This window comes from Equus asinus, chromosome 12, assembly GCF_041296235.1.
Source record: "Equus asinus isolate D_3611 breed Donkey chromosome 12, EquAss-T2T_v2, whole genome shotgun sequence".
NCBI classification, from domain to species: domain Eukaryota; kingdom Metazoa; phylum Chordata; class Mammalia; order Perissodactyla; family Equidae; genus Equus; species Equus asinus.
This window is the reverse complement of record NC_091801.1, coordinates 45,083,980-45,109,199: the sequence shown is the minus strand read 5'-3', so window position 1 is coordinate 45,109,199 and position 25,220 is coordinate 45,083,980. Positions and strand designations below refer to the sequence as shown.

Below are 25,220 nucleotides of genomic sequence, written 5' to 3'. Positions count from 1 at the left end.
AAAGGACAGGAATGACTGGTTTCAAGAGATGGAGAGGAAGATGAGGACATTCCAGAGAGGACAACAGGCCAAGGGTGGAACAGAATTCTCTTATGGAAATTGTTTTGTCCAAAACAAAGGGCGTATCAGCTGTGTCCAGAGCAGCATGCCCTGCTGTGTGAAGGCTACTTTGAAAAGGTCTGAAGTTAATAGGGACAATGTCTGGAAGTTCTCTGGAAAGAGGCAACCCCATAATTAAAAACCTCTGAAGTAATATAATAAATACTACAAAATAAAACCATTCATGAAAGCATTTTGTAGACCATAAAACAATACAAACATGAGGAATTTGTCTTCTTAATGTGCCTGCTGCCAAGAAGATACAGACCAGTGACTTCACGTGACTGGCCTGTGGTACGCTCACACCCCAGGTGGGCCAGGCACTACCCCTGAAGTGTACTCCCAGGTTCCTAGCCATGAGATGGAGCTTTAACTCTTGTCCCTAGACAGGGAAGAGAGAAACTCCAGCAGGCACTCATTTGCTGAAAAAAAACTTTGTGGGGGAGTGGGATGTGGAGGACATACTTCAGCCTGAGGAGCTTTCCTGGAAAGTACCAGATTCTGGGGCTGAGAAGGGCCCGAGAGACCTGAGTTGGGGGAGGTAGAGGGAACCACATTCATTCATTCACTAGGGATTTGGGGAGCATCTGCCATGTGTGAAGCAGAGTACTACAGTCTGGGACTATGTAGACATGGGCCCTGCCCTCTCGAGGGGTAATGTTGAGCAGAAAAGAAACACTTGTCAAGTGTCTAAAAAGCGACGAGCATTTCAATGGAGAAGGGTGAGGAGCTCTATTTCCAGGTGTGCAAACATGGAGTACAGCCAGTGGAGGGAGCGGGGAAGAGATGGAAGAGCTTGGAGGCGGAGTCTGTAGGAAAGGAAGTAGAATCTTTGAAATGAAGAAAGCAAAGATGTTGGGAGCACAGAGAGCAAGGTGGAAAGGTCCCGAGGGGGCTAGGGAGGTGGGCTGGGGCCAGTAAACATCGGGTCTCATAGGCTGGTTCAGAAGTTTGGATTTTGTTTTAAGAGCAATGGGCAAACACTAAAAAGTTTAAGGAGGAGAAGGATGTGATTGGGTTGAGGTCTGACAAGGATCACTTTGGCAAAAGATAGCGTGAAGGGTGGAGACAAGTAATTCAGACAAGAGATGACCATGGATTAGATACAAGTGGGAGCATGGTATGAAAAGACCTGGACTGTAGAAATGTTTAGAAAAGAGAGTCCACAGGACCTGGGGATGAGGGGAGGCTGAGGAGCAGGGAGAGGAAGGTGCAGAAGGCCCAGTCTGCAGTGTGAGGGAAGAGGAAGAAGGGAGGCAGAGAAAGCTAAGTGGCTTGCACAGAGTCATAGAGGGGCTGGTTATGAAGATGCCTGGAAGTCACAGAGGTAGAACATGGTACAAGAGCAGGAAGATGGAATGCACATTTGGAGCCCAGCACATCTGGAATCCACTCCTGGCTCACCTAATGGTGCAAGGCTCTGAACTCTGGTTCCCTCATCAATACACTGAGAAAAGACACTGTCTTTTCCAGTTCATGGTGATGATTTAAGATGGTAAAAGTACAGTGTTGGGTACTGTTAGGGGTTGAATTATGTCTGCTCAAAATCCATATGCTGAAGTCCTAACCTCCTATACCTCATAACGTGACCTCATTTGGAAATAGAATCATTGCAGATGTCTTTAGTTCAGATGAGGTTTTACTGGAGTAGGGTCAGCCCCTAATCCAGTAGGACTGGTGTCCTTACGAAAAGAATGCCACGTGAACAGACACAGGGAGAAGACCATGCGAAGATGAAAGCAGAAATTGGGATGATGCGTCTACAAGCCAAGGAATGCCAAAGATGAGCAGCAAACCATGAGAAGCTAAGGGAGGCCAGCAGCAGAAGGCTCTCAGCAGGAACCAACTCCGTCAACGCCCTGAACGTAGACGCCAGCCTCCAGGGCTGTGAGAGGAACATTAAGAGAAGCTCCATCTAAGGGTCAGGATAATAATTGGAATGAAGAAATACACTGTACACATGGCCAAATTTTGTTCCCTGAGAATGATTAGCTAAGAATAAAATAATAATTGAATAATAAATGAATTAGTTCTCCCAATTTCATTTTGCTAGTAGTTTTGCAAGAGTATTTCTCTTTCATTCGTTAAATGAAACACTAGAGCTGAGATGTCAGAGCTATATTAGAAACCCATTTTCCAGCTACAAAATATCCTCGATGCCCTTGTAATTCATAAACACCACAATCCTATTAGTCTCAAACTGGAAACTAGTTAGTAGGTAAACCGACCTATTTACTTCTAAGCAGATCTCTTCATTACCAGTTATTTGTCTCACTTGGGATTTTAACTTCATTCTTTAGCCTTATTTCATTTGTTTCTCTTTAAGATTTGTGACATAGAGGCACACTTTAAGTTAATAAGCAATTTTTTTTTCAATATTCACACCTTTGTAAATATTCCTAGGGGATGGTTTAAATAACAGTTCTGTACCGCAAGAGGCTGGAGAATGGAGTACTTGATTATTAATGGACAATCTTCTTCCCACATATAAACTATCCACACTGTAGATCTAGATCACTGCTTACACCCCCTTCTTACCTCAGTTAGCTCCCAAGTAATGCTGATTGTCCAGCAGAGGCCATAACTACGGATCAACAAAGCCTTCATGGCCCAGCCCCAGAAATGTCCAAATGCAAATATATCAAAATGACTGATAATCCTCTCCCAAGTGATAACATGGCAGTTCACAGCATACTCCTGTTTAAAATAAAAAGAGAAATAATTAGTGATACTCTAGAAATCAACTTGCTTCCAGGATTCTGACAATAAGTGAAAAGAACTCATACGACCTTGACAACTAATACATATCCTGCCCAATAAAAAAAAGTTTTAATAACTGAAAATTCCTGGGGAAAAATGAACAAGTATTAGAGTTTGTAAATCAGAATTGCTGTGCTCTGAATTGCAAAAGCCGGGTTAAAATGGGAAGCAAAATAATTTTACAAAGGCTTAAGACAACTGAAAGTGGTATCCCGTAGCCTATGTCATCTGACCATATGGCAAGTGTGTTAAAGCCAATAACAAAAGCATAAACAGAATCCTAATAAATAAAGAATAAATAGAATCCCAATAGGTTTGGAAATTTAAAAACACACCTCTCTAAATAGAATGAAGTAAAGAAGAAATTTTAATAGAACTTTAAAATATATTCAGTACTAAATGATAATGAAAATATTATATATCACAACTGATGGGATGCAGTTAAGCAGAACTTAGAGGGAAATGTAAAGCCTTAAATGCTTACATTAGAAAAGAAGAAAAGCTGAAGTATCCAATTTCAGAAATTAGAAGAAGAAAACTGAAATATCTCCCATCCAAAAATGTATCAAATACTACATAATTTAAATATTAAAAAATTCCAAAGCTTTTAAGGATTTGGGTTCCACCTAATCTTTTGTTTTTAATGTGACATATTTTTACATAATTTAAAATAGACATCCTTATATTTCTGTATTTATTCTGAAAGTAGTTATCATATGACAATATAACATTTCTCAGGAATATCTACATTTCATTCTTTCTTCCCAAAATTAATCTGATAGGAAGAAGGAAGATTTGGAAAATAGCCACCTATTATGAGCCAGCTGAAAGAATTAAATATAGTATTTTCAAATTCTAGACATGATACTTTCTGAGGGAGCATAAGAGCACCTGGTGCTCCTCCTTCTCCGTTGAAACCCACCACGTCAGACTGCCTCAGCCTTTCTCAGATCCAACCCATTTCAATTTGCAAAGCTGAAAGGACATTTTTAAAAACTGTATTTTTTCAGAAACATTGTGATGCGAGATTATGATATATAAATGGGAAATAGAGAAAAGAGGAAAAAATTCAATAGAGATAAGACAAGATAGGGCATAAAAAAAAAATTCAATAAGATGAAGGTTCTCTTTCCAGGCTCTGAAACAGCATGTGCCTGTCTCAGGGAATCACAGGGCGAGAGAGAGAAGTAGCCTTGGGCTGAGGCAGTTATGTATGACGTTAAGGGGAGCTGCAAGGTCCCGGCAACCCCATATTTCTCAATCATTCCATTCTCTTGTTTACTCTGGAACACACTGCTTAGGGTTAGCTAAGAAGGGGGTGAATTCTGTCTTTAGAAGGCTTCTCTTAACCTTCTTTCAACCTATGATTAAAATAATCATAGGTTGAAAACAACCCGGGAGGCCATTCCACTCTCTGTGAGAATATTTCTGTGCTTTAACATATGGAAAGGCACTTTGAAAGTCATAAAGAGCCAAATGTCCCCCTGGGGGGCACAGAGGACACTGCAGTTTAATGCAGCTGGGGAGCCGCACACACAAGCACAACCCTGGGAAGCAGAAGAGGCATTAAATGAGGACATTCTGGAGTCAGAAAATGGAAAGGGGCCAAGTGAGGAGAGTTTGTGTGCGTGAGTAAAGCGGTAGGTCAGGACAAATTCTGCCTACCTCCTAACCTGTCAGAGGGCTCATCTTGGTGGCTCCACCCTCTCCCTTGCTTGCCCAACACTTAACAAAATACCAAGTTCTATTCATTTTACCTCTCCAAGTGTTTCTTTTCTCCATCTCACTGCCATTATTATTTCTTGCTTAGACATCTGCAATATAGCTTTTTAAAATTATGAAATGTTTCAGGTAAACAAAAAAGTACAGATGATGCTCTAATAAGCACCTGACTACCCACCTCTAGCTTAAGACTGCAAAGATTTTTAACTGGTCTCTCTGTAGTCACTTTTGTTTCCTGTAATTGATCCTCTACAAACAAAATGATTTTGCAGATCATTTTAGGGCTGCATGTGTTGAGGGGGCAGGTGCTTGGGTAAGGCATCCTCCCCAGTGTGGAAGGATATTTACCGCCACAGGCTTTAGGCCTCCCACCCACCCTCTCCCTCACTCCTACCTGGGGGAGCTGGTGATCTTGCAAGAAGAAAGATCATACATACTCCAACCTCTATGGGGTCCTCTCTTTGGAAATTATTTACCTATGAACAGCATAGGTTCTTGTCTGTTCCCTCAACCTTGCAGAAATTTTTGTGGGGTCAGGCCTGCTTTGTGACCTTGTGAGAAGAAGCTTTTGATTATCCAATGGGACAGCGGATCACACGCCTGATTAATTGCGGGGGGAGCATGGTATGAGCAAGGCCACATGGCCCAGGTCTAAAGCCATCTGCTCCACTGAGTTTTTACCAGGAGGAAATCACTGATATTCTGCACTCTTTTTTTTCTGTTTCCAAACTCGACTAGAGATGGGGATATTATTCATTGACCCACTAAAACACCAAAAGAGATCATGCAACTCCTCTGCTTAGAAAACTTCCATGGCCTTTGATTACACTTAGAATAACATCCAAAGTCCTCACCCAAGTCTCCCCAGCCTCAGGAACTGTCCTCCTCTGCCTCTTCATTTCTGCTCTCCTGGAGCTCTTCCCTGATCCAGCTCCCCTGAGTCGGAGCCTCCACACAGGCTGGTCGGCCCTTCTTCCTGAGTAATGGCCTTGACCTCCTACTCCCACGTTGCTTGGCTAACTCCCATTCATCTTTTAGTTGTCAGCTTAAACATCAGCTCTTCACAGAAGCCCTGCCTGACTTCCTGGGCTAGATTGGGTCCCTTTTATAAGTTCTAATAGCACCCATTTCTTTTTCTTTATTACACTGCACACTGAAATCATTATGCTCTGTGATTCTATGATACATCTTTTTCACACTGCAGTATTTCGAGAATTGGGATGCATATTTCAATATATTACAATGTTTGGTGCATTTATAATATAAAGTTTCCTTTTTCCCCTCCCAAAAGCCAAACCTATAATTGATGGTGTGTCTCAAAATTGATGCTGACTTCCTGACCCTATGATCAAACTTAGTGGTATAAAAAGGGACAACCAGACACTACACTCCTCCTAGTGTGACACATAGCACTTCCCATGAAGCAGTCCTGCTATGGAAACTGAACTGGATCTGGAATCCAATCCAGCCTCTACATCTAACTCTCAGTTTACAGGAAATAGAGGGGCACAGAGAGATATGTTAAATGACACCCTGCAAATGCAAGCTGCAAAATCCAGACATGAGAAACTCTATAGAATAAACAATATGGTTTCTTTGACAAATAAACTTCTAGGTAAAAAAAGGTAGAGAGGGACTACAAATTAAGAGATATTTAAGAGCTACAGAAAACGCAATGTGTGGACCTTATCAGGATCCTATTTTGAACAAATCAACCATAAAATACCTTTATGAGGCAAGTGGGGAAATGTGAATACTGATTGCATACTGTTCACTGTTGAGCAACTGATAATGACATTGCAGTTATGTAAAAAAAAGTCCATATATTTTAGATATAATGTCTGAGAACTGTTTCAAAATAATCCAAGACATGGGGGATAAAAATGAAACAAGATTCGGCATGTGCCAATAACATTTAAAAAATTGCTTACGTTGCCATTAGTACAAGAAAAAGAGCCAACAATTATTTGTTTCATTTGTCTTCTTGTAGACTCTACACTCTAAGGGGACAGGGAGCATGCCTACCTTTTTCCCCTCTACCACCAGCATGGCGTCTAGCATTTGAGAAAAGCTTAGCAAGCATTTACCACACAGAAGACCACTGCATCAGACAACCCAATTTACAAATCGGATGTGCTCTGAAAGCTTGTCTGAAGCTTAGAACATACACTTCTGAATAGAATCAATACTTAGGATCAATACTTAGAAAAGTGGCAAACTTTCCAGACAGTTACACAAAAAACTGCCACTAATAAGACTTCAATGACCCCCCAATATCAATTTATAATATTAATTCTAAGGGAAAAGGCAGTCTGAATTTCAGTGCACAACACTGGGCATGGGCTAGAACCTACGAAGACCAGGAGCAGGTGGCAGCACAGGAGGAATGGGGAGTGCAGATGACCTTGGGAACCAGTGAACTACAGACTTCCATGAAGGTACTTCTCCTTACCACAAACTCTATCAAAAGGAAGGAATCTCTGTAGAGCCATCAATGAACAGGTCTAGAATTGTGAAAGATTACTTTAAGGAAGTCCAAAGTGATGGGGGATAGAGATGGAGAAGACTGAGGCTGTGCTAGTACCAGCTGGAACTCTAGAAGCTGAAAAAGCCCTAGGCTGTGCTTTGCATGGCAAGAAACAACTAGCCATTACTTGAAAACTACATTTTAAAAGCCAGTTGCAGCTCTTTGGGGGCCGTAACTGTGACATTTGGATGTCCTCATGATGTCAAATTCCTAATGAAGCTAGATGTCAAAAGCATTGTTAGATTCAACCCCCTCCCTCTGGCTGTGAGAAGAGGATCGAGACACACCAGCAAAGCCGCCTGCAAGTCAGTTTACTTCATAATATGACCAATCTTGCTTAAAAACTCCCCAAACTTGTGGGGGAAAATATCCTATCTGGGATATCTTTCTCCCAATCTCTTTCTCATAAGGCTCCTGTGAGTATCAAAGCACGTATTGTTATTATAACTCTATACCTGAGGCATAGTCCAAAGGAAAAGCAGAGGTTTTGCAGTCAGAGGGACCTTACCACCTTGTGTTTTGAGTGACACACCTATGCATTTTAGGCTTCTCTTTCTCCTTTGGTAAAAATGGGGATATTAACACCTAGCACGCACGTGTGAGGCGTACACAGACTATACACAAAGCGCCCAGCACAGTGCCTGGCAGACAGACAACCCACAGTCACTAACTGCCAGCATCCTCCCCACAACCATCATCATTATTGTCATCATTAGAAGGTGTAAGTCACCTCATACCATTCTCTTTCTTGGAGCAGGAAATCCCAAAACTCACTTTTCTCCCTGAGACTTTTAAATAATTTTTGGTATTCTTATTTTTGCCTTTAGTGTGTTCTGTATAAAAGTTACAGATAAAATCTGGAAACACCATTCCCAGCAGGTCGGACCAATCTCCACTAGGGTAGAATGACCACTTCTCGGGCCTTTGATTACGTTCCTTTATGTTGTTTCTTGTTGGCTAAGCAAGGGCCTATCCATCATCCAGACGCCTGTTCTCCTTTTCTGAGAATCACTAGGTCTTTCTTCAATCAAACGTTGTACCAAACGTTAGACATTTAAAAAAGAAAAGAAAAAGGAACAGCATTACAGTATAAAATAGTCTCTTCACTAAAAGAAAGCACAGGGTAGTTTTAGCCAAGAATAAAATTATTTTTTGTGGTTTAATAAAAATAATGAAAGAAATGGCCTAATCGCTACAATTGGCCCCTTCATGGCAAGCAGGCGGGAAGGATCACGGCGTCAGGACTGGAGTTGGGGAGCAGAGGTGCTGAAGGTGACACTGACAAGCAGGAACAGCTGCCATCACTGAGGACTTGGTGTGTGCCTCGTAAATAACGTCATTGTGTTTAGTTCACAATAAACTCCCCAAAATAAGTATTATTATTTTACTTTACAAAGCAGGGAACAGGCTAACAAGTATGTTGCCCACGGTCCCACAGCTAACAAGTGACAGAGGCAGAATTTATGCCCAAGGCTGTCTGATAACAATGCTCACATTCTTCCTATCATCCCCTTTGCTCCAAGAGAGAATTTTACTTCCCTGGACAGTATCATTCATGGAAGACATATACCTCACCACCCTGCCCAGAGACCTGGCTTTTAGATATCTACATGGGAAATACAGAGAAGGGACAATTTAGAATGTGAAGTCAACTGCCTGCTACACCTAAAAGTCCACAAATTTCTCCAAAACGCCACTGGCAAGTACGTACCATGACATCTGCTTCCCTTGTGGCATATCGCAGATTTGGATCTAGCCAGTACATTAAGGACTTAACCTGCTCGAAGTTCAGGAAGAGGAGGAATACCAGGAACAGGAAGTACAGCACACTGAGTCCTGAGGGAGAGAAAAGTATTCTCACGTTTAGGAGAGATCTGGGTGTCAGACGCACAGCACACATTCGACTCAATTGCTCATGGCCCAAAGCAGACACTGATATTGTAACACAGCCTGTCGAGGCCCCATTGCAATCTGGTGTTTCCCTTGATGGGGGCATCTGATGCACAGTCCTAACTCAGATTGAGAGAGGTCAGTAATACTCTCTGATAAAATAATGCTTAAGCTGAGCGCTGAAGGACTGGCAGACAAAGGGTGGGTGGGTAGGAGTGGAGGGGTGGATGCAACACTCAGGCACAGAAAAGGCGTACAGGCAGGTCCCTGGAAAGAGAAATGTATTGGACCTGGCATGTGGCTGGGGTGCCGGTAGAAAGGGGAAGGGAGAGAGGTGGCATTGAAGTGACAGTCAGGGCTTGGGAGCCATAGTAAAGATTTCAGATTTTATCTTAAGTGAAATGAAGAGCATTTGACGAGTTTTAAAAGGAGAAATGAGGTGATCTAGGTAACATTTCAGGAAGCTGACTCTGGCCACTGTATGGAGAGTGGAAGGAGGCGGGCAAGGCCAGGGGTGGACAGTCAGTCTGGGGCAATTTCAGCAGCGACAGGTATGAGGTGCGAGAGGTGACCCAGGGCCACTTACCCGTGTCTTTCTCCCAAGTTAGCCCTTGCAGGCATTACGTTTTGTCACATCATATCATAATTGGTATCCTAATAATTACCTCATGTCATTTAAAAAAGAAAGTTAATAATCTACTTTAAGAAGGCAAAAGCATGTAAATACATTTTAGAAAGATTTGATAGTGGTTTAGAACTAACCACCAGTGGCTTTGTGACTTCTCTTTCTATGGAACCTGCTAGAATTAAAATGTTTATGTAGGTCATCTAGACACTGTGATACAAACGACCTTGGACCACAGCACCCCATCCAAACTTGGCTCAGCACTAATCTCGCACAAGCCGCTCCAGTGAGAACATCCACGGCTGGAATGAAGTCCCCAGAGCGTCCACAGCACAGGCCTTCCAGCAGGCCGCTCCCGCTCCTCAGGGAGCCCCGGGGGAGCAGGATGGTAGTATGGCCAACCTGGCCAAGCAGCCCAGGGTCCGGGGAGCACTCGGTTTTAGGCACATAGGTATGAGAACCTCCTCAAGTTTGCACTTATGCAGCTATTTTCACAAATTTTCACTTCAAATTCCCCCACTACACCTTTTCGTTATCATTTTTTCAAAAGAATTAAGACAGAAAAAAAGTGTCTGTGGAGCAGGCGTTCTTAAACTGGAGTTCGTAGTTGGGCTTCATGGTCTGTGAAGCCACAGATATAATATGGAGAATTGTGCGTGTACAAGCATGCATACATGTGAGTGTGCATGTGTACTGGGAAAGGGTCTATAGTTCTCATCAGATTATCAAAGGGCTCCAGGATCCCAAAAAGATCTCAGGTAGGAAACAAGACTGCTCATTACCTGTAACGGACCATTTGAAATAGGAAAAACTCAGATGTAGCCAACTAGCTGAAAATAACACAACTTCAAGCAGCAGAATTGAGTCCATGTGATGTAAGTATGATGCAACCAGGATTATCTTTTTAAATGTGTAAAGGAATCATGCCACTTCTCTGCAAAAAAATCCTCCTGTGACTTCCCACTGCCCTTCACTCCACGTTTCTTACTGGCCCACAGCCCTGCAGGGTTCTGTCTGTGTCCAACTCTGACCTCTCTTGTTACTCCCCAGGGCCTGCCACACTGCAGCCACACTGGCCTGGAACACACCAAGCTTCTTCTGGCTCGGGACCATGTAGCCTTTCCTTTGCCTGGCCTCCCTCCCCCACCTTTGCTGCACTAGCTAAGAGCAATAGCAAGACGCATAAAGAAAAACAAGCCACATTCCCTTATGTCAAATCCTGTGTACATTAAGGGACAACAGCTTAAGAAGGAGGTAAGTGGAGTTGAAACAGTTCACAAGTATGAGAATTTAAGTTATCACCAGTACTTTTTTGGTGGCAAAGAATTTTAACAAAAAATTTATATTAGGAATACCAAAAAGTAAAAAGCTATAAAGTTTTACTGTAGAGTGACAAGTAAAACTGCTATAATGATATACAGAAAAGGATGTTTTAAAGTAGAACATATTTTTAAATCTACTAACGGTTAACTCACCAAAAACCATTCGCCATAAGGCTGGATGAGGTCGAGTAAACGGACCTGCAGATAGATAACATTATAAGGTTAGAACACTGGTTTCAAACAAGACTAAAACTAAAGAAAGTACTGCGGATCTCCATAAAGACAAACAATAAAAAAAACAAAACACCTCTCACCTGTTAAATTTTTTTCCTACATAAATACTTTGTGGTCAAAGTCTAGGTTGAAATGTTTTATCCACATTGTAGCAACGATCACCACAATTGTAACAGCACCAATCTCTACAACAGAGGTTTTGTTTTTTTTTTAAAGTTTTGTCTTTAGAATTCAGACCATAATTTCCCATGGAAACAATGTTACCACAGTGAATACATGACCAGGCCAGCCTTAAAGTGTATGTAATACATATTGACAAGTGAAGTCTCCCAGCTACCCGGGAGCTCCAGAGAGAGCAAGAGAGCAAGACAGAGTGAGAGCAAGAGAGAGACTGACTCTGACAGTGAAAGAGAAGAGCAAAATACCGTGCTTTGAAAACAAGTGAGGTAGGGAGTGAGACTGAAAACAAACCCTTGGAGCACTGGAACCGGCTAGTGCAGTGGCTTCTGATCATGAACTATGGTAACAAAATACCTTTTACACAGCAACCCAGTTCAGATACACAGATGCAGATTCCAGGCAGTGAAAACTAAAGTTTCACAGGATGAAACTTACTACAAATGATACACCAATAATTTCCATTTTGTTAAAAAAAAAAAAAAAGTAGGGGCTGGCCCAGTGGTGTAGTAGTTAAGTTTGTGCACTCAGCTTCAGTAGCCCGGGGTTTGTGGGTTCAGATCCTGGGTGTGGACATAAACACCTCTCATCAAGTCATGCTGTGGCAGCATCCTACATACAAAATCGAGGAAGACCAGCACAGATGGTAGCTCAGGGTCAATCTTCCTGGCCAGAAAAAAAAAAAAAAAAAAAAAAAAGAAGAAGAAGAAGAAAGCAAACAAGCTAGGCCTTGATCCACTAAATTGAATTACCACCAACTGAAGAGTGGCAACATGCAAATATTGAACACTGCTCTAGTGGGCACCAGACCTACATGGGCACTGCCCTCCTTTGGAACAGCCTTCCTAAACTTGGAGAATTTCCAGCATTATGAATCCCATATCTCCAGGGAAGATGCCAGAGCTTGCTGCTCAGTCTTCCTTACAGCTAGGGCTCGGTCCTTCAACAGCACCCATGCCAGACTTGACCTCAGGAGCTGGCAACAGCAGAGGTAAGTATGCAGAGCTCTCCACTCTCAATCTCTCCGGCTAGCAGGGACAGGAGTGAGGAAGTGCCATTCCTCAGACCAGTGAAGACGGCACTGGTGATCGTGGCAGCAGTAGTTACATGAGAGTTTGCTGCATGTGACAGTGGGACAGACTATAGCCAACGTTCACTGGGATTTTCTCATTGGACAGTTCTGGGTGACATGCCACATCCTAGAAGCTTAGCCTGGGCCTGGTTTCCTAGGCCTCCCACAATTCCTCAAGTCAGTCAATATCCTGTAACAGGTTTTTTAATCAGCAGAGTTAGCTTCTATTGCTTGTAACCGGTAATCCTGTCTGAAATGAATATTGCACTATAATTTTTATTCTGGAACTCATTCTAAAATCCATCACTTCTTAAAAAGATTATATTAAAACATATTTTAACTGCTTTCTTTTGATAGATCAAGTTCATATTAGGAAGATCAGTTACAAGTATCCTCCATTATCCAAAACTATCCAGTTTCTGAGTTTAGATGGTGAGAGTTCAGAATGTAAATTAGTTTCATGAAAGACTCTGTTTTATCCAAATTAATTTTGTGTCTGAGTTTTGGAGGGCAAGTAAAGAGAACTCAGAGCACGTGGGATTGATCTAAAGTTATACAAAGCTGTTCGATTTCTGAGTTCCAATAGTGATGGCTCAGACAGTGAGGAGTATCTGCGTTCTTTTTAATCAGCTGTTTCTTTCTCAGAAAAGCACAGTGAAACACAAACAAGAATCCCCTTCCAGATGACAATGCAGTTAACTTTCTTCCAAAGTCGTTGGCTAGCTTTTGAAGCTAAATGTCATCTTTTAAAATTGTCATCTTTTAAGTAACTTTGCTCTTCTAAATGCTCTTCTTCACTGATTTTTGGTTGATCTCTTAACTTGTCACCATGAGTGAATGTCCTCTGTATTACGATGGCTGTATGACTTGCAAATATTACTTCATCCATACTATCAAATTAATCTTCCAGACATAACTGGGAACCCAAGCTTTCTCTACGGTTTCCTCTTATAAGGTCCAACTCTAAAATTTTATGACCTATTATATGGCTGGCAACAGAATTCCATGCCCAATCAACACTTAAAATCATATAAATAACGTTATTCTCAAGAACAATCATAATTATAACTTATAATAGTCAGCAGTACTTTCCAGAGCACTTACTGTCTACCACGCTGCGGGAGGAGACACCCCACACGTTAGCTCTCCGCTCTGACGGCTGAGTGATGTGGGCGCTACCATCATTCCCAATTTACAGATAAGGACAGGGAGGCCTAAGGAACCTGCCTAGTGTCCCACAGCTCACAGACTCCACCTCCAGTCTGAGAAAACATATGTACTTGCCTGTCAACTCTGTCAGGCTTGGGCCAGCTCTGGAGGAGAGAGTGGTGGGGGAGTTGAGGGTTTGAGCCAGGACTGCCTCAGGGCAGGGGAGAGAAGTGAGCTGGCGAGTGGTGTTTCCAGTTGGTGCAATATGGACTTGATAAGCAAGGTCAGGCAAAGCAGAAGGGCAGGGTACTGATGCAACCCATACAATGGCCTCCGGAGTTGTCTTCAACCTCTGAATTCTTCAACAGAAGCCCTCTGAAAACAGAACTCCCCCTCTTCTTATCTAACCCTAAGCAGTGTATTCCACAGTAAACAATAGGATAGAGTGACTGAGAAATATGGGGTTGCTGGGCCTTCCAGCTCCCCTAACCTAATACATAACCTAATATATAACTGCCTCAGCCCAAGGCTATTTCTCTCTCTCGCCCTGTGATTCCCTGAGACAGGCACATGCTGTTCCAGAGCCTGGAAAGAGAACCTTCATCTTATTGCAATGCTGTTTGTTTTCTTAAAGCCTTAGCTTGGCCTATCCCTAATGAATATTTCTCTTTTCTCCAGATTTCCCACTTACACATTATAATATCACATCACAATGTTTCTGAAAAAATACAAATTTTTTTTTTTTTGCTGAGCAAGATTTCACCCTGAACTCACATCTGTGCCAATCTGCCTCTATTTTGTATGTGGGTTGCAGCCACAGCATGGCTGCTGATGAGTGGTATAGGTCCAGGCTTGGGATCTGAACCCAGGCCGCCAAAGTGGAAGGCACTGAACTTAACCACTAGGCCATGGGGCCAGCCCCCTAAAAATATAATTTTTAAAAATATCCTTTCAGCTTTGCAAATAGAAACGCATCAAATCTGAGAAAGGCTTATTAGAAAATCTGATGTGGTGGGTTTCAGAAGAGAAAGAGGAGTACCGAGGTACTCTGCCCTGAACCCAGTAGGTGGGAACCACTGGTGTCTTTGGCTTATAAACGGTGAGTTAATGCCCTGGAATGGAAGGTAACTCTTTCAGTAGCTAACTTCAAAACCCAATCCAGGCTTTCTTTCAGCCATGAAATCTGCCAACTTCTTTCTGAGTAGAAACTCTGAACGTTTTAATGTAGTATTTTAAGAAGTGCAATCTAGTAGCATTACTCACTAAGAGTACCATCTTTACCTTCAAAGACAGAAATATTGCTAAAAGTATTATTATACTCCTTAAAAAATTGAGGATGATGCTGGTGTTTTTCCTTAGTCGTGTCAACGGAGATACATTCTGAGAGACGTATCATTAGGTGATTTCGTGGCTGTGTGAACATCACAGAGTGTACTTACACAAACCTAGATGGCATAGCCTACTACACACCTAAGCTATATGGTACTAATCTCACGGGATCACCGTCATATATGTGGTCCATCATTGACGGAAACATCATTCTGTGGCGCATCACTATACTATAAACCTTGATATTCATGCTCACTAGATTACCCATACCTGGCTACTCCAATCAAGTTACCTTTTTGGAAGCCATGCTTTGCACAGCTGTCACGTGCCCAGACATGTTTGTCTGTCATCCACCTAGACATGTCAGTCCTCCCATGAACACTGACTTTATCTCAACACCTTCCTCACAGATCTTACTTCCCAACAAACCATTTTCCCAGGGTTCTTGTAAAGGGAGGATTCCTCCTTTTTCTGACTACTGCCATGGTCAGGAGATTACTAGGAGTGCCCCATCTCGTGGTGTGTTTCTTACGTATACTTTATTTCTTATCTGATGGCAGCTGCCTGGAAGGGTCTGGCTCTCCAGTTCAGCTCCTCTTCTCTGTGATCATGCAGGAGGAATGGGGATGGCTTTGTGGAGTGCTGATGGAGAAACAGTGCTGCTTGTGTTTTGCATTGTAGTTTTCTTACAAGGCACATTCAAAAACTACATGTTTTATCTTCCTTATCCATCCCTACATCTGGAATACATCATTTTCAATCAGCTATTAAGAGCAGGTTTAATTTCAAGAAATAGAAACCAAACATCTTCATCATGAGAAGAGCTAGCATTTAAAAAATTACCTCAGAAATTAGAAAGTAAGATTATTGCTTGACTTGCCAGCAACTGTTATACCTAAGAAAAACTAAGTCTAAGGGACCAAACCTTAGGGAGGCATAATTCTTTTAACAAAAACTAGAAGCTATATTTGTGTCCGCAGGCCCTTAGTCTGCTTCTTTGCTTGATTATTTTTTTTTCAGCTTCCCATTGAGGTATAAATTGACAAAACTCTAAGGAATGTGATTACTATTCTTTACTTTTTTGTTTGGTTTTCTTTTTTTTGAGGAAGATTAGCCCTGAGCTAACATCCATTACCAATCCTCCTCTTTTTGTGGAGGAAGACTAGCCCTGAGCTAATGTCTGTGCCCATCTTCCTCTACGGTCCACATCCAGGATCCAAATCAGCGAACCCCAGGCCGCCACAGTGGAACATGTAAACTTAACCACTGTGCCACCAGGCCAGCCTCTGATTACTACTATCTTAAAGCTTAAATGTCTCTAGGAAAAACCTAGAAAAATTGAATAAAATTATCTCTAAGCAAGTTTGAAACCTAAAAAAAGACTATTTTTTTTACAAGAAAAAGTAATGGAGCAGGGGACAAAGAACAGGGGGACACAAGAACTTTTTTTTAAATTTAGAAGACAATGAATTTTCTAGATCACCTTCAAACCTCAAGGATATGTGGTTAGCACTATCTTAGCTCTGAGAAGTCAAATGAAGGCAAAGGACAAATAGAAGGATAAAATCAGGAAAATCAAGAAATATAGTATGCTCCCCTCAAAATGCCTTAAAGAAGTGCTAAACAGTGTTTCTCTAACAAATAAGTAACGGAAAAGAGAGGGCTAATTCTGTGAGCTTTTTTCCTGGCAGATTCATTGCTTAATTCAACATATACTTATTGTGAGGCCACTGTGGGCCAGGCACTGGGGGCAGAGCTAAGGCTTAGGAAGTTTGGGCAGGGTGGGCTGGAAGGGGGAGGAATAGTTCAAGGAAGCCCTCAGAAGCCAGCAAAGCACACCAGAAGGTCACCTGTTGAAAGAAATCTCACAACCAACTGGAGACTCAAATAGGTTTCTAAATGTCACTCCAGTGATACAGTTGTAGAGATAAAATTACACTTATACTTGAGTGTGAGTTGCTATAATGAGATGGAGGTAGTATTTAAAAAATTTTCTTTTTCTCCTAGAATATACACAGCACACCCTTTGGTCTTAGCAGCATCTTTTCGAATACCATGTCTATACAGGCATGACAAACAAAAGAAAAAGTAAACAAATAGGGGGCCAGCCCCATGCATGGCATAGTGGTTAAGTTAGACATGCTCTGCTTTGGTGGCCTGGGTTCATGGGTTTGGACCCTGGGCATGCACCTACACAACTCGTCAGCCACGCTGTGGCAGTGACCCACATATAAAGTAGAGGAAGATTGGCACAGATGTTAGGGCAGGGCTAATCTTCCTCAGCAAAATAAATATATAAATAAACAAATGGGACTGAATCAGACTAAATAGCCTCTGCAAGGCAAAGGAAACCAGGAACAAAATAAAAAGATAACCCACCAACTGGGAGAAAATATTTGCAAATCATATATCTGACAAGGGGTTAATCTCCAAAATACATAAAGAACTTATATAACTAAACAATAAAAAAACAAACAACCTGATCAAAAAATGGGCAGAGGATACGAACAGACATTTTTCCAAAGAAGATATAAAGATGGCCAACAGGCACATGAAAAGATGTTCAACATCACTATTCACTAGGGAAATGCAAATCAAAACTACAATGAGATCACCTTATACCTGTTAGAATGGCTATAATTACCAAGACAAAAAACAACAAATGTTGGAGAGGATGTGGAGAAAAGGGAACCCTCATACACTGCTGGAGGGAATGCAAACTGGTGCAGCCACTATGGAAAACAGTGGAAATTTCTCAAAAAATTAAAAACAGAAATACCATATGACCCAGCCATCCCACTAGTGGGTATTTATCCAAAGAACTTGAAATCAACAATTCAAAGAGACCTATGCACCCCTATGTTCATTGCAGCATTATTCATAATAGCCATGATGTGGAAGCAATCCAACTACCCATCAACTGAGGAGTGGACAAAGAAGATGTGGTGTATACATATATATATACACACACACAGTGGAATACTACTCAGGCATAAAAAGACAAAATTGTCCCCTTTGCAACAACATGGATGGACCTTGAGGATATTATGTTAAGTGAAATAAGCCAGACAGAGAAAGACAAACACTATGATTTCACTCACATGTGGAAGATAAACAAACACGTGGATAAAGAGAACAGATCAGTGGTTATGAGAAGAGAAGGGGGTTGGGGGTGGGCAAAAGGGGTAGGGGGCATATATATATGGTGACAGATAAAAATTAGACTATTAGTCGTGAGCATGATGCAGTCTATATACAAACTGATAAATAATGACATACGCCAGAAATTTCATGGTGTTATAAACCATTAGGATCTCAATAAAATAACCAAAAAAAACTTTTTTAAGGGAATCAAAAGACAGTAGAAGAGGAGAAGATGGCAAGAGAGAAGAATAGTGAAGCGGTTATCAGACCCTTTCCTTTCCCAGCCTCACCTCACAGTCTCTCCCTCCATGTCTGTTTATAGGACTCAGGAAGAACTCTAGAACTTCATCCTGTTACTCAACCCATTTATTGTCAAATGAAATTTTGCTTGAGTGTCCCACAACCTCTCCCGTATAACTCAGGGGTAAATCCTAAGCCAATGGAGGTAATTCTTCTTTTATTCTTGCAGTCAATGAAGATCTATTAAGATCTACTGTGCCTACTCCTCTGAGCACTGTAAATCCTGTCCTCAGGTTTGGTTGGAGAAAAGACACGTGGCCTAATCTAGACAAAGAGAACCGAGGGCAAATGTGCTGGAGGGTTTCCAGAAAATGCTTCTTGACTCTTAAAAAGATACACAGGAAGAAATGATTTTTTCTTCTGCTAGACATTGTCTATGACCATACGTCTGGTGCTGTAGTAAGCTGCCTCAAGATCATTAGGGTGGTGAAGCATAGGCCAGGACCAACATGTGAAACTGGTGGAGCAGAAAAAGGTAAAGAAATTGGGTCTTCACATGTCTCTAAGCTGCTGAATTAGCCAAACCTGGAACCAATTTATCTCAGAACTTCTTGTAACACAAGAAAGTAAACATTTTCCTTATTCTTTAAGCTATTTTAAAATGGATTTCCTATTACTTGTGGCCAAAAGCATCCTGACTGGTATAAAACCCTATGGAGAAAGTCAAGGGCTTTCTTTGTTATTTAGACTCTGTAAAAAGAACCACAGGGCTCTCTTCTGTCATACTTGACCACTTCTACCACACAGACAGCACACGTCAATTCACACACACACGAGACAGACGGATGCAGTCAAGTTTAGGCTGCTACTCAAACACGCAGGGCAGTCTTTACTAGGGCAAGGATAAATGCATTTGAAGTTGCCAAAATAGAACCATTCTGGGAATGCCATCCACTGAAGGCAGTGCCCCAAAACTGCCTTTCAAGGAGAAGACAAATTTTGGGCTCTGTTTCTCCCATTCATTTTCATTACTTAATTTGACAATATGTGCCAAGGGTGGGGAGAATAGAAAATAAGGTGACAGGACTGGAGCAAGAAGAGGCATGCATATGCACTCAGAGAAGCGGCCACCCAGCATTGTGGCTCCTGGAAAGGCCTTAAGTCTAAATGCTGGCTCTGGGAGGGAACAGACACACAGCTCAGGAGCACCCTTTCCCAGTGGCTCTGCCAGCTCCCCCATCATCTCTATAGCATCTCCCAAGGACACTCTTAATTTTAAAATATTCGATAATAACATTCTTTAATGTGGCCAACTTGTAGTTTCACTAATCTTATGTAAAATGTAAATAAATGGACCTTTAGAAAACAAGGTAGACACAATGTATTTGCTCTCTATACGTGGCTTCAAGATAATCCCTCCAAGGACTCACTTCCCTAACATCTTAATCCTTCTGACATAGACTACCGAAGCCATTGTCCTTGTCTATATCTATCTGAAGCCTTGTTTTTGGTAAGTTCTGCCTACAGATGAGCGGTGTTTGTGTGTGAACACACACACACACATGGTGGGGGAAGGATAAAGCAGGCAAAGAGTAGAAAGAGGAGAAAGTAGGAAAATTCAGATCAATCTGCTACCTCCTGCTGGTCATGGATGACATTTGGGCAGCAGAGGAGCATGGGCACAACCACCACGCGCCTTCCACAGGATCTAAAGCACACTGGGTACAGGCCAACCAAGACCCTAAGGTTGTGCTCCTGGAAAAAAGAAAAGCCAGAGACTGACAGAGAGGAAGAGAAGAAGAAGGAGACAGAAACTCATGGGAAGACAGAGATAAAACACCTCACAGTGGACCTAATGTGAGAAATGACCAGAGCAGCACCCAGGAGCCGGGGCTCTACCACACGCTGACATCAGGGAGCCGGATGACCTCTGGTGGATGAATGATGACCAGGGGCTCAGCTTCCTCAGCTGTAAACCAAGCAGACTCTACTTGAGGAGCCCTCCAGATCCTTCCCCCTTTGTATGCATCACAAAGTCCACACAGCCCAGATCAGAAAAGCATGAAGCAAACTTAACTTTTATCTTTCCAAAAGGAAAACAACAGCACAGTCCCAGAATGAGAGGCTGAGCGGGTTAAGTGGACTCTGAAGATTAGAGGACATCATTAGAGAACGGAGGAAAAACCAGCAGAAATCACACAAAATGTTACATACAATAAATTTAATCCCCCAACCTTCAGGGCCTTGGGTACCCTAAGAGAAACATCTGTTAGTGAAGCCTCAAAACCTGGCTCCTGCTAAACCTTCATTGAAAGGATGGCTGTAAAATCACGGCTCTTGAGAGACTCATCTTTGAGAATCCTCAGGCTGCCAAAACGGCTCTGGACTCAAAAATAGCAAATTAAAAAACAAAAAAGCAAGGAAGAAACCTACAAAGCCGTGAAGAGTTAACCTTTGAGAACTAAGCAACAAATTAAGATACAGCCAAGGAAAACTGAGGACTTAAACAACAGACTTGATACCTTTGGATTAATGTTTCCTGAGCACATACTCTGCTGTGATAAAAAAAAAAAAAACCTCAAAACAAATAAACAGACCAAAAAAACAACGTAGAATGGGATAGATAAGATAAGAAAGAAATAGAAATAGAGGGCGCAGATCTCTAATGGCCACGGCACCAACTGATGACAGGGAGGTAAGCGGGAGCCCTTCACAGATACAGAAGGCAGAATGGCTGAGGGGAGGGTGCAGTCACCGCCATCTGAACTGTCACCTACTCACCTTCCCTTGCAGCTTTGGAGCTCACCATCTCCTTGCTTTGGGCTGTATTCTTACGCCACCTTTATATGAAAAGGCCAGATTTCAGAGCTCAGGAGGACCACCCACAGTCTCTGGTGGTTCCAGTGTGTGTTCAATGCTTGATGCTGCAAGTGGCCACTTAGCCCGTACTACAACATGGCACCCTTGAAAGAGAGGATGGGCTGCATAATGTCCAAGCTCTCCTCTAAACCTAAAATTCTGAGATTCTGTGTGTTGGAGGTGGAAGGGAAAAGAAAGTTGGAAATAGCCAAAAAGCTGTTTGACATGCGGACCTTTCCTAGAAAGTGAATTCCATAGCAGGGTCAATACCCCTTCATTCCATGACCTACCCATATAATGTACATCTTGTCTTCATACCCCAATAATTGCACATTAGCAGAACTCTCAGTTATCATGGAAAGGCCAAACTATGTTTGTCCTATCTGTATAAGGTATGCCAGTGTTATGGACTGAATGTTTGTATCCCCTTAAAATTCATATGTTGAAATACTAAACTCTAACGTGAAGACTGTTGGATTTCTTAGACCCTACAGGACTGGACCATAGAGCTACTTGGTTGTGAACATTTGCTCTTCTTTAAGACAGGGGAAAAAGATCCCTAAAAGCAATTCAGGGATCATCCAGGCTACCACTTCCACCATAGGCCCAGAGTGCAGGGGCCATGGCGGGAGGGTGAGGGAGGGCTGCCTCCATCTCGGTTTCAAAGGGCAACACCGATGCCCAGCGGAGCCACAAAGGGGTAGCCGTGCCAGGCAGGGCTGTGGCGGCAGACCACCGCCCCAGTGGGTCTGGAAGACAGAGCATTAAGCCAAAGAGGATTATTCTTGAGCCTTAAGATCCCATAGAGTTTACCCTCCTAGGTTTTGGACTTGAATCCCATCACTCCTTCCTTCTCTCCTATTTTTCCCTTTGGAATGGGAATCCTGTGCCCGTCCCACTATTGTATTTTCAAAGCACATAACTCCTTTGGTTGCACAGGTTCACAGCCGGAGAGGAATTTTACCTCAGTACAAATCTTCTGTTGTTTAAGCCACCCAGTCTCAGATAATCTGTTACCACAGCCTGCACTAAGACAGTGGATTTTCCTATCTTGAAAGGTTTTCACTAAAAAAAAAAATTTCATCTAAAAGCTTGAGTGATTGGAGAGTTAAACTCAGCTCCTCAATAACTTGGTTATCTAGAACAATTCATTTCCTGAAGGAGTCAGAGTTTTACTGGCTGGACTATTATGCTACCAGCAAAAACATACAGCACTACATAAGATAAACAAAAATACAGAACAAAATTCCACTGCCACCATCCTGGAAAGCCTGAAGGCCTTGCCATGTGTGATATTGTGATTTATAATAAGAAATATACATTTGGTCTTCATCCCTGTTTCTGGCACAGAGCTCCTAAAACTCCTGGACTTTCCTAAGTGATGAGTGATAAAGGTATCTTTTGTTATGTTAATGATGTGACCTTTGGAAGGCACCTAAGCTTGCACGGAGGCTAGCTGCCAGTGGAGAGAACCACTGATTGGATCTTGGAGCATTGAGTCCCATTCCCAGACGTCCTGGGAGGAGAGAGGGGCTGGAGATTGAATTCAATCCCCAGTGGCCAATAATTTAATCAATCATGCCTATGTAATGAAGCCTCCATCATAAATACCCAAAGGGACAGATTTCGGAGAGCTTCTGGGTTGGGGAACACATGCAGGTGCCAGAAGAGTGGGGTGCCTCGAGAGGACAAGGAAGCATCTCATCCCTTCCCACATACTTTGCCCTATGCATCTCTTCATCTGGCTGTTGATTAATATCCCTTGTAATAAACCAGTACGGTAATCTAGTGAGTAAGCTGGTTCCTGAGTCCTGTGAGCTGCTTTAGAAAATTAATTAAACCCAAGGTGGGGGTTATGGGAACCCCTGATTTACAGTCATTTGGTCAGAAGTAGAGGTAACAACCTGGACTTGCGATTGGCATCTGAAGTGGAGGGCAGTCTTGTGGGACTGAGCCCTTAACCTGTGGGATCTGATGCTATCTCCAGGTAGATAGTGTCAGAATTGAGTTGCTGTCTGAGAGTTGCTTGTTAGTGGGGGACCCCCCCATCTCCAATACACATACACTGGAATAGGTATTAGTATCCTATTACCATGGTACATTTTCAGGTAGCAATCAATAACATTCATAATGAGCTTTTTATCTTACAGATTACATTTAGTGAATAGATGAGAGGACAGAGAAAAATACATCTTAAAGCATGATATTTAAAACCTGAGCTGGGCGCATGGAGCATAATAAGACTGAAACAATTTCAAAATATCTTAAGTATAAAAGAAATAGGATACAAAAAGTGAGTATTTAGAAATGGTTACAGAGAACAAGTAGAAAATATTCTAGGGAGAAGGTACTTAAGGGGAATAAGAAAAAAGAAAGCAACTTGTAAGGGACAATTTAGAGGAAAGGGATGAATCTTAAGTATGGCAGAATACCAAACCAGTTTTCCAAACAAAGGTTTTACCTCACTCTATAATTACAATGGGAGGTAAACTCACGGCAATACTGGTCTTTTTTACCTGATAATGAAAACTCATATCCCAAATACATAATCAGCAAAGTTAATGGTGATAAAAGATCACCTCAGACAACAAATTATTGAGTAATACTCATGACAGCATTGACCCTGTCCTTAGCAAAAAGGAGTAACTGAGCAATAATTGTATTTTATGACTCAGCTGATAATAACAAAAATAGCAACAACAAGAACAGCAGCTGACATTTCTTGAGAGCTTAGATTTGTCAGCTACTATTCAGAGAATTTAACATGTATTTATTCAGTTAACCCTTACAACAGTACCTACCTGTTCTCTACATTTTATATGGAGAAACAGACGCACTCGTGCAGAGGTGAGTGGGCCTCCCCAGGCCACTGAGCCAGGACGTGACAGAATGGGCCATGTGCTTCCAGGGCCTGTACCCCTAACCCCCACACAAAATGCAAATTCCTTTCTTATTCTACCTTCTAGTTTTACCTTCTAGATGACACGCATCTCAAAAATACCAAAGGGCACAATGCACAGGAGAAATGTGATAAAGCATTATATCACTTACCATTGGGGAAAGCTAATACACTGATGATAAGAAAGAAGAAAATAACAGAGAGGATACCCCTCCAGATGTTGTCTTCTGGGACAGAGTCATCCCTGCAAACAGAAAAAGAACATTGAGTATTTGATGTATTTTCAGATCTAAGTAGTCAACCTAGAAGGAGTAAGAGTTCCATGTTCTAAAAACTGGGGGACTGCTAACTTTATTTTGCTGAGCAAAGTCATTACACACACTACTTACTATTCACTATCATTTCCTAAAATAATACTGTCTCATATAAAATCCAGTTCTTAGAAGAAAGACAATTGGCAACCTTATACACCAAGACACATTTTACTCAGACAAGCATTTGAGAACCAAGGTTCTTTTTAAAAAAATTACCCAGGATGTCAAAGGGTAAGGCTTATTTTGGAGAAATGCCTCCCAGTTTTAAGAATAACTAAAGATGACCTTCATGATATATACTGTGGCAAAAGAAATTTTTCAAGAATCAGAAAGAAAGCATGAGATTATAAAGAAGAAGGGTGTAATATAATGAGATTACATACAATGAGATTATATAATCAATTCTTAAAAGTCTGCAGTTGGCTATCTAAGGGACAAATGATGGGTAATAAGAAAGCATCAGTAAAAAATGTTAAAACAAAAATCAATGCTGTTTGCAGACGACACAATCTTATATACAGAAAACCCCAAAGAATCCATCGGAAAACTAATAGAAATAATTAACAACAACAGTAAAGTTGCAGTGTACAAAATCAACTTACAAAAATCAGTTGCTTTTCTATACTCCAATAACGAACCTACAGAAAGAGAACTCAAGAATACAATTCCATTTACAATCACAAGTAAAAGAATAAAGTACCGAGGAATAAATTTAACCCAGGAGGTGAAGGACTTATACAATGAAAACTATAAGACATTACTGAAAGAAATTGATAATGACATAAAGAGATGGAAAGAGATTCCATGCATATGGATTGGAAGAATAAACATAGTTAATATGTCCATACTACCCAAAGC

The 25,220-nt window shown here is 41.7% G+C and overlaps 1 protein-coding gene across 2 annotated transcripts in view; it reads right to left on the bottom strand.

Moving 5' to 3' along the window:
* The window catches only part of PTDSS1 (phosphatidylserine synthase 1), a 66,176-nt gene that overhangs the window by 27,649 nt on the left and 13,307 nt on the right, over positions 1-25,220 (bottom strand). For both annotated transcript variants that reach the window (XR_001399108.3, XM_014847756.3), the window contains exons 2-5: positions 24,201-24,292; positions 11,099-11,143; positions 8,820-8,944; positions 2,638-2,796 (exon numbers count right to left, since the gene is read on the bottom strand). Coding sequence is in view for 1 of the 2 variants with exons in the window: in XM_014847756.3 (XP_014703242.1) it covers positions 2,638-2,796; positions 8,820-8,944; positions 11,099-11,143; positions 24,201-24,292 (421 nt within the window). In the remaining variant the exon portion in view is untranslated. The remainder of the gene's footprint in view (positions 1-2,637; positions 2,797-8,819; positions 8,945-11,098; positions 11,144-24,200; positions 24,293-25,220) is intronic.